The sequence below is a fragment of the Mandrillus leucophaeus genome, unplaced genomic scaffold, assembly GCF_000951045.1.
Source record: "Mandrillus leucophaeus isolate KB7577 unplaced genomic scaffold, Mleu.le_1.0 Scaffold1793, whole genome shotgun sequence".
In the NCBI taxonomy this organism is placed as follows: domain Eukaryota; kingdom Metazoa; phylum Chordata; class Mammalia; order Primates; family Cercopithecidae; genus Mandrillus; species Mandrillus leucophaeus.
The window spans coordinates 14,453-24,451 of NW_012101802.1; the positions used below are offsets into that span (position 1 = coordinate 14,453).

Sequence of the window (9,999 nt, forward strand, 5' to 3'; positions counted from 1 at the left end):
CTTATGGGCTGTAAGGAGGGAATATATCCCTTCTTAGAGAGTTGAAAACCAAAATCAAATACTACAATTTCTCGTCCTAAGAGTTCTCTTAGCAATCGATCTCAGCCTCTCTCATTCTGGAGAAAAAAATACCCTCCAATGATCATATGAAAAGAAATTCATTCATAGCTCTACATTTGTATCTCCTAAATCATTAAGGGACTGAGAAAAACAAAAGTACTTTTCATATAACGTGATCCATTCTTTTAAATAAATTAATTATAAATATAACCACCATGTTTTCTTGTGTATTTATATACTATATGTAAGGCATTGACTATATATCAAGATTATTCAAATTCCATCAATAACTCTGTGAGGAAATTATTATCATTCCTACATTGTAGATGAGAAAAATAAGGCCAGAAATGTTAGCTACTTTACCCATTTATAAAGTTTAAAATACTAGCTTCAAAGTGCTGAGTCCTGGATTTGGATTTAGGGTTCTTTGTACCAAACTACACTGTATCAATTACTGCGTTAATGTTTTGGTTTTTTTTCTCCAATTAAAATTTAAACTCACTGATGCAGGTAGCGCAGTTAGAAATATCCTCACAGATTTCATAGTTGTTTAGAGCCATGAGGTCACTGCTGACCCATTTCCTCTGCAAGAGTTTCTGCCAGGAGACAGCCAACACAGTGGAGGACACAGCACCCACAGCTGCTGCTACACTGTCTCAACTGTGTTGTTCCTCCTAGGGTATGTCTCATAAGCTAGTGCTTTCCTTAGCCAGGAGGGGTGAGGTGAAAGGGCTGAGGATTTCTGAAGATATTGGCATTGTTTTTTTATCGGCATGCTTTCTAGAAACATCCTGCAGCCATATCTATTATACTGTCTCCTTCATGCCAGGGTGGCACAGGGAAAGCTACATGGTTATCTAGCAAAGCTTCATTCAGGAGGTGAGGCAGACTGCGCCTCTATTCTAGGGCTCCTAGATATGTCTGCAGCTTCTACTCCCATCCTTTTTCCCCATTGTCACTAACCCTATGTGAGGAATAAGTACTTGTTCCTTTTCAGATACCCACATTATCGTCTTATTCTAATGTTTTTCTGACTTCCATTTCTTTTCCTGCCTAAGGAATTTTTATTCCCTCAAGATGAGGAGGGCAGAGGAAGCTTTCTACTGTCATCATTCTTCACAAACTTAAAGTTTTGAGAATAAATTTTCACTATTGATATTTTTGAGATTCAAAGTTCCTTTATCCTAACCTATTTCTCTGTCATACTTTCCAAAGTCATATTGAAATTAGTACAGACTTACTTTTTGATTTTAAAATTTTTGCTGTAACAATTCTGAGCCAAAGGCAGAGGATATCTATTAACTTCATTGTTGCCTTAATTGAAGGGTGGGTGGCAGTGCCAAGGGTGGGAACACAAGGAAGAAAGAAATATTAATGTCAGCTAAGAAATCAACATATTATCAGGCTATAATGTACTTGGTTGCTTCTGTGTTACTGGACATGACAAATGGTCTGGGAAATGAGGTTAAATTGGCTTGAAACATAAGAGCCTCCCAATTCTTAGACATAGTTTCAGTCAGCCCTGGATGAAAAATGGAAAAATTTGACATAGGTCTCATAAAGGGAATGTGTTGCTTCCATGGAGATTATAGATGGAGGTTACTGAGGAATTAGGTAGCTGGGTGGCTTACCCCAGGCATCTCTTAGTAGGTAACACTTGAGAAAAGAAAAAATCAGGAAGTCAGGGAAAGAATTCAAAGGCATTTATGAGCTCTGAGCGGATATAGCAATTTAAGGCCCACAGAAGAGGTGAGAGGAGAAATATTTGGAGGAAAAAAGGAATATGATACATTGGGCCAGAAAATAATGCTAGGTCATGTAGCAAGTCCACTCTTCTGCTCCTGTAGATGGGGATGCACCTGCAACAGGACAGACATGAGATCGGTGGGTGCTAGGCCGCTTCTATGTCATCATCATACCACTTCCCAATTCCCCTACAACTTTCAACCATTCATGTCCACAGCCTCCTCCCACTTTCCTTCCTCTCATACTGAGGCTTCAGCTCTAACAAGTCTCAATGCTTACCTTCCCTTCCAGGATGGGATTCACAAGGGCCCTTGGTGTCTGGAGGCACCAACTGAACGCAGGCCTCGGATGATCAAGACGGTCCCCACCACAATGCCCACGAGGCCCATAGACAACCCCAGGGCGCAGACCACAGTCTCTGTGAGCTCTGACATGGGTGCTGGAATCTCCGGCTCTGTGGAAGTGAAGTTGTTGAGGTGAGAAAGCAGAGTGTGCTCGTGTGCACGTGTGTGGGATGGCATGGGGTGGAGGGTTGGCTCTGCAAAGACTCAAGGCCCCCAGCTTAGGGAGGAGAGTGAAGTCTATCATTAGAAATCCATGAAGTGGCAGGCCTGCTCCCACCCTGTGGAGTGTACTTTCATTTTTAATACATCTCCACTTTTGTTGCTTTATTCTTTCAAGAAAAAGATAAAAGAGACTAATGAAGGGTGGAAAACAAGTTTTGGGTTATAAGAGTAAAAGGCAGGAATTTCTGAACTTGACAGACAAGAAAGCATCAAAAAACGGTGGAACTCATCCTTACCCCAGTGTTTCAGAAGAGGCTCATCCAGGCCCCAGTGCTCCACCCTGCAGTCATAAATCTCATCAGCAGAAGGGAGGAAGGTGAGGTAACTGATCTTGAAGAAGGAATGATCACTCTTGGAGAGGAAGCTGGTCTCAGAAACACCTTCTGTGACTGAGCGCCCATTACTCAACCATGTGATGTTCACCACAGGAGGAAAGATGTTGTCCACAAGACAGATGAGGGTGTTGGGGTGACCCAGTGTCACGGGAGACTTGGAAAACACTGTGACCTCAGGAACCTCTGTGATGAGGAAACAGCACTGATGTGAAATGTGAACAGCTCTGCCCTGAGCTTCTGCATTACATCCTGGAAGAGCCCTCCTACCAGCATTTCCTCTCCTGCTGGTCAAAGAGGTCTTATTTACCTTTGCTTGGGAGTAACGACACATTGCCTCTGCTTTATTCCTGTGCCCTTCTCTCTGTGGGCATGTTTAATAAAGTAGGAGGTTGATGAGACCTCTCCTAGAAGGATTTAATGAATGGATAATGGAAAGACCCTTGTATTCCATGAGAATATGTGATTTTAGAGATGGGAGATGATAAAACTTCAGCAATTGCCATGAGAAGATCTGGGGACCTCTTGGAAAGAAAATAATGAAACTTGGCATGAAGGGATAGATTGAGTAAAGAGAGGCAGAATGGTGGACACATACCATTGGTAGCAGCGGTAGAGTTGGAGCGTTTAATCAGGATGTTCAAGTTGTGTTTTCCCACAGCCAAGTTTCTCAGTGCACCCTGCGGGTCAAAACTTCTAAATTTGCTGAACAGAGGCAACTGCCAGACGGTCTCCTTCCTCTCCAGGTCCACATAGAACTCCTCGTCTCCATCAAATTCATGGGTGTACTGGCCAGAGGGACCATAAGACTGGTACAGGTTTACACCGTAAGACGCAACGTGGTCAGCTGATGAGTGAAGATGACAAGCAGGAAGGCGGAGAACAGGGGAAGAAAGAACCTTAATACACAAAATGATGGAAGAAACTGACATTCAAATATTAAGGGCTTCCTCTTTGGCACAGTCCGTGGACATTTCCAGCCCCTGCTTCCTCCCCTCTTCGTGTTGGTAGTTGTCCAGTTAAAAGCGCGCTTTCTTTCCCACTCTAGTGTGCGCTACACAAGGGCAGAATATTGCATGTCCAATTTTTACTATGTCCTGAGTGCCTGGCACATCATGGACTTGTTATTAAATAATGTAAATGAACAAAAGAAGGAATGAATTAGTTATCATAGTATTTAGCTTTCTTAGTCATAGATTAGGTTTACTTCTCTCTGCTTCCTAAGATTTATCTTTCACTTAATTCTTTCATGAGTTAATAACAAATTGAGTATACTTCCTTTCCTCTCAGGACTGGCTTAGAACAGGACACTCTACACAGAGATCTTTCTTTTTTTTAAAGAAGGAAGTGCATACAGGATCTTATTAATTTAAAATAATGTCTGCTAACAATTGTAGGGTATAAGAAAGAGTATAATAAGAGTGGTAATAACATTACTGTTAAAATATATAACAATAACATATAATATATAACAATAAATATATAAGAAATAAACAATGCTTCCTTCTAAGGTCTCTGTTTTGTTAATAGTAATGATCCTTGGAGGAGAGCAACTGATTTCTTCTGAAATGAAAAGTGGAAGCTCTACTAGGTTTTGGATTTCTGTCATTCCCCCCACCTTTTCCCACCTTTTTTTCCTTTGAAGGAGGTTACTAAATGTCTACAGCATTCTGACTCAACATTTATATTCACTTGAGGACTCAGGTAAATTAAACCCTTTTTCCTCTAATGGGCAGTGTGCTTGTCTGAGGATGCCAGAGCAGAATGGCAGCCATGCAGTACAACTCCAGCCAAATGAGCCAAACTGGACATTCTTGTCAAGACATGTGTAAGCCTTTTACCATCGTAGCTTTCCTTCCTTCCCCACTTTCTGAGCATCCACAAGTGTCAGACATAGCAGGGGATGTGTAAAACACCAATCAGGCATGGTCTACTATTAAGGAACAAACTGAACAGTGGAAGAGTCAGGTAGGTAAGCGAGCAGATTACAATGTACTGTAGTAAGTTCTGTGAGGAGGATATCGACAGTCTTACAGTCCAACATCCTTCACAAGTATCTGCCAAGCAAACCAAACTACATTATCCTTTCATGTTCCCTGGTCTTTGCAGTGGTCTGTTGTTTTTTCCCTGAAATGAAATTATCTTTTAGGACTTTCTGGAGAAATCCAAAAATCCATCCTTGAGGTTTCTGCTTAAGTTAACAACTTTGTAGTTGTTAAGGCCTCTCATCAACATGTTTTTGACCACGTTATGACCTCCAACTCCTCCATCTCAACATCTGGCCGTCCAAGTTTGTCTGTTCCTCTTCCAGCTCACCTTCTGCCCTATCCAGTATAACTGCCCCGGATGGTCTTAACAGAGCCTCCAACAAAGCCTCCTTATCCTTGCAATAAACTTTGATTCTTTGTTCAAACATAAATATATATGGAATATATGCAATCCTTCTTTTCATCTGGTCACCCTGCTGGCCCAGTTGGAACCAAGTCACTTGTATATTTCAGCCTCTGCTGAGTCCACTGCCTGCTCAGCAATGGCCTTCTGCTTTCTTTCACCCCATACAGTTTCCATCACTAGTCTGAGCACCCTCTGCAGGGGAGGCAGCATGACTTTCCATCTTTGAATCCTTAAAACTTAGCTCACTGTGTGCTCAAACATGTGTATTGAATGACAGTTGCTGTATTGGAGGATCACATAGATTTTGGGGAAGATGGACAGGCACACAGGTAGCAGAACCATAGGAAGGCCAGGATCAGCCATGACCAGGGCTGCGTTCTGACTTGTGATCCGCAAGCACTCTTGCTTGTATGGGCCCCTTCTTCCATAAAAATATGGAAAATTATGTTTTATGATTGAATTGGTATAAAGGTAATATAATCTAGGCTGAATTAAAAGTTAAAACATTTTCTTAGGCTCCAAAACTTCATTTTTTTCCTAATTTTAAAAGCAGTTAAAACATTCTCATATGGCTTTACAGTATGGAGGCTCCCCTGCACTGTCCACATTGTGCCTAATGGATGAGCTGAGCCTGACCAGGGCACTCTGGTGTGAGGTTGAAGAAAGAAAATTTGGAACAAAGAAGCCAAGTGCTCTGGAGAAGCCGGTGAAACTTCCACTACCAAACAAAATCAGAATGGGAGCAGCCACAGTTAATAAGGTTGTGAAAGTTTAGAGTACCTTCCATTTCACTTTCCCTTTAGCTATCCGACTTTTCAACTTTTGTTTTACAAACCCGCTGTCTATCTCTATAAAGGAGCAGGGAGCCAGAGATGGATCCTGAAAAGGAAGAGGGAGAAGGGAATGCATGAAGAGAGGTGGAAAGAGATGGATGACAAAGACAGAAGAGACTAATAATTATAAGGGACCAAATAATTGGTCTCTTATAAAAAGGAACTGTGCTTCCTTCCTTCCTTCCTTTTTCTTTCTTTTTTCCATCCTTCCTTCTGTTTCTCCTTCCTTCCTTCCTTCCTTCCTTCCTTCCTTCCTTCCTTCCTTCCTTCCTTCCTTCCTTCTTTCCTTCCTTCCTCTCTTTCTTTCCTCTTTCTTTTTGAGACGGGGTCTCTCTCTGTTGCCCTGGCTGGAGTGTAGTGGTGCCATCATGGCTCACTGCAGCTTCCACCTCCTGGACTCAAGTGGTCCTCCCACTGCAGCGTTCTGAGTAGCTGGCACCACAGGCACGCACCACCATGCCTGGTTAATTTTTATTTTTCTTTTTTGTAGAGATGAGGTCTTGCTATATTGCCCAGGCTAGTCTCAAACTCCTGGGCTCAAATGATCCTCCTGCCTCGGCCTCTCAAAGTGGTGGGATTACAGGCATGAGCCACCATGTCTGGACCACTTTTTTTTTTATAGGACTTCATTAGATGAGGTGAAGAACAGGTAATTTGGGTTGATAATTTGATAATAAAATGATTTAATTTACCAAGTTTTTCTGCTATAAATTTTCAATTTTAAAATAAAAGGATTCCTTATTTTGCTAAAGAAAAGAAATGTGAAGCTACACCTGTGATAGAAATATGGAAAAAATTGACATTCATGTTTTCACTATTTATAAAGCTTAGCTACATGCCCATTTTATTTGATTATTTGTGAGGTAACACATATGAGGCAGCTGAGAGTGAGGACCATGTGATAAAATGATTGTTGAAGGCATTCAGCCTGCTGGACTCCTTTACCCACTCCCCACCTGTGCCAGTTCCCATGTGGAAATGTAAGTCTGAGAGAAAGAAAAGGGCATTTTTCTTAATATCTATACAGTATATAATTGATGGAACTATTTACCCCAGGGTCAACTACAGGAGACATACGAAAAGCTTCAAACGTTGTTCAGAGAAATTTGAGAGTGACACTTCACACATTTTTAATAATAAAAAATTCTCCACCAATGGAAATCTCACTCATTTTTGAGGAAATCATGATGGAATGACATAGAGACCTCCAGGCTGTAGTCACTGAATAGAATATAAATAGAATAGCGTCCTTAGTGAACGTCAACATCATAGATAACAAAAAGAGTAGGTTGGGGCTCTGGTTTCCTGAAGGAGGAACAGCCATAATTTTTAGATCTCTTAATACTGAAAGGGCCCTTAGGAAATCTCTAGTTTCTCTGCAAATTGTTTTCTCCCTTTTCCTTCAATTTCCTGTCTTCCAGCTCCAGAGAACATCCCTCACTCATGCACTCACCCACTATGTCTTCACCTCCACAGGGGCTCATCACGGTGGTCAGAGCGAGGGCCCCCAGCAACAGAGCTTTGTTTAGGATCATCATCTTCCCAAGGCAGCCTCAGCAGTTGCCGTTCTGAGCTCTAGAGCAATTGTGAGGACCTCGAGACAAGGAAATCTAAAGATACCCAAACCGAACCCTGTCAGGTCAAGTTTTGGCCAATCAGAAAAATCTCCTCTGATGACACCTCAATTACTAGTTGAAGAGTTTGTATTAAGAGCCCTGGGAGGAGACAGGGCAATCCCCTGGTTGTGATGCAGCCTCTATTCAGAGTGGACTTGAGGAAATGTTCTATGAATAGAGGGAGGACACTAAATTGGAATCTTCTCTTGTGTGTGCATGTCTGCCAGTGGCAAGAGGGGTGGGCATTTATTTCTTTTCTTTATTTTTATTTTTATTTTTTTTGAGACGTAGTCTCACTCTGTCACCCAGGCTGAGGTGCAATGGCATGGTCTAGGCTCACTGCAACCTCTGTCTCCCAGGTTCAAGGGATTCTCCTGCGTCACCCTCCCAAGTAGCTGGGATTACAGGCACCTGCCACCATGCCCGGCTAATTTTTGTATTTTTAGTAGAGATGAAGTTTCACTATGTTGGCCAGGCTGGTCTCGAACTCCTGACCTCAAGTGATCTGCCTGTCTCAGCCTCCCAAAGTGTTAGAATTACAGGCATGAGCCACCATGCCTTGGCCAGGGGTGGGCATTTCTTTTTTTTTTTTTTTTGAGACGGAGTCTCGCTCTGTCACTCAGGCGGGGTGGGCATTTCTGAGCAGCCTCATGGATAGATGAGGTCATCAATTAAATGGCATTCTTCAGGATTTTCTGGGTTACAACCTCCAGGAATTTTTCCCTGAGTCGATTTTCCTCCCTGGCAGTCCCCATCCCCTCCCCTTTCCCTAGCTTCTGTATGTGGGTTAGCTGTTTTTCTTTTTGCTTCCATAGTGCATATGGAATTCTCCAGATGTTAAGTTGACCCCACCTACCTAGGGATCTCTGCTGGTGGTAGCCGAGAAATACCTTTGCTTTTTCTACTTGTATAAATCCAGTTTGGCAAGTTCTTCTCAAGCTCTCAAAAACTCCAGGTGGTTTTCACCAGGGCAATAAACAGAGGTTATAATGTCAGATGGTGTTGTCTATAGTAACTGTATGATATTTTATACAGTTTTTCTTTGCATTGAGTAATGTTTACATTCTGTGTTTTGGTGCTTCTTGAATATATTTAAAGGAAATTTAGGGACACTGATTATATTTCAAATTTGGCAGGCTCAATTACTCTAAGAATTGTTTAAAAAAATTAAGAATGTCAAGTCAAAACTTGAGGGTAGAATAAGGAGAATTGCACCGACTTAGAAAAATGGTTTTCTTTTCTTAAACTACCAGATCTTTTAAAATTTGTTATCCTACCATATTAAAATTCCAAATATTTGCAAGGGACTAGGGATTGAGCTAAAGTTAGTCGTTAGAGCGAAACTTGTTATTTTTTTTCAGATGCATCTATTTTCTGTATGTAATAGAAAACATGAGTTAATGGAACTTCTATTTAGCATCACTCTGTCCTTGCTAAATGGCCTTTTGAGATTCTCAGCACTATGCTTTACCTCCCACTGGCAGAAACTGTTAAAAAAAAAAAAAAAAAAAAAAAAGGTGAAACAAAAAAAGTGTCCTGACACCTGACAGCTGCCGGGATGCGATTAACAAGGCCTCGGGGTTGCTAGGAGCTAGCCTGGCACTCCCAGGTGGTTTTGGTTCTCCTGTTGAAGATAAGGGATTTCATAGAACATCAGAATCAGACGGGTACTCTGTGAGCACAGTGGATTGAGACAGAACACCAGAATGCTCAGTCATCACGTCTGAACCCAGACAAAACATGAATATTGTCCAAACCACAAAAATGACCAGGCACATCTCTCTCGGGAGTGATTGCTGCTTCTTTACCAATCACATCTGTGGCCTCAGGATGGTCTTCCGTCCCTCTAGGTAGGATTTATGAAGCTACCCAATCATAGCATTGCCACCCAACCCTCCACTTTCTGTCAGAACCCAATTAAAAGCAAAATCCCTCTTTCTTAAATCCTCCCCAAAATCACCTAAAACAAGCACAAACCTTACAATTGACTAATGGTCAATTTTGTGTGTCAGCTAGACTGTGGTCTCCAGTTATCAGATCAAACACTAATAATCTAGATGTTGCTGTGAAGATATTTTGTAGATGTCATTGAAGTTCATAATCAGTTGACTTTAAGAATTTATCCTAGAAAAACTGGGTGAGCTTAATCTAAGCTGTTGAAAAGCCTTAAGAGCAGAGCTGAGGTTTCTCTGAGGAAACAGAAATTCCACTCTGGACAGCGTGTCAGCCTGTGCTGAGAGTTCCAGCCTGCCCTTCCTGACAACTACCTCCCAGTGGATCTCTGACTTGCTTAGCCCACCACTGCGGATGCACAAATTAATTCCTTGCATCGTTCTCTTAATATATGTATTCTCCTGGTTCTACTTCTTTGGTTCCAACAATCTCTTACTGAGGGGCTGCACGATTCTCATGTTGAGTTTTATCCATCATTGCAATGAACAATAAAGCTGAC

At 41.8% G+C, this 9,999-nt stretch overlaps 1 protein-coding gene across 3 annotated transcripts; it reads right to left on the minus strand.

Annotated features, from left to right (window-relative positions):
* Positions 1–278: 278 nt before the first annotated feature.
* Positions 279–7,745, minus strand: LOC105537709 (HLA class II histocompatibility antigen, DQ alpha 2 chain). 3 transcript variants are annotated; one of them, XM_011977347.1, is made up of 5 exons: positions 7,385–7,745; positions 3,303–3,551; positions 2,609–2,890; positions 2,086–2,260; positions 279–1,582 (listed from the first exon to the last, which is right to left on the minus strand). In XM_011977347.1, exons 1-4 carry the CDS (start codon positions 7,467–7,469, stop codon positions 2,106–2,108), a joined length of 771 nt encoding a protein of 256 aa, XP_011832737.1. In that variant the 5' UTR covers positions 7,470–7,745; the 3' UTR covers positions 279–1,582; positions 2,086–2,105. The 3 variants fall into 3 exon arrangements, with proteins under 3 accessions (XP_011832737.1, XP_011832738.1, XP_011832736.1); XM_011977348.1 differs by having other exon boundaries at positions 279–1,716; XM_011977346.1 differs by having other exon boundaries at positions 1,281–1,919.
* Positions 7,746–9,999: the final 2,254 nt, after the last annotated feature.

Coding starts and splice junctions, on each gene's coding strand:
- LOC105537709 (XM_011977347.1), bottom strand. CDS start 7,469: ATGATGATCCTAAACAAAGCTCTGTTGCTGGGGGCCCTCGCTCTGACC. Junction 2,891..3,302: donor CTCTACCGCTGCTACCAATG/GTATGTGTCCAC, acceptor TCCTCATCACAG/AGGTTCCTGAGGTCACAGTG. Junction 2,261..2,608: donor GCCTCTTCTGAAACACTGGG/GTAAGGATGAGT, acceptor TCACTTCCACAG/AGCCGGAGATTCCAGCACCC.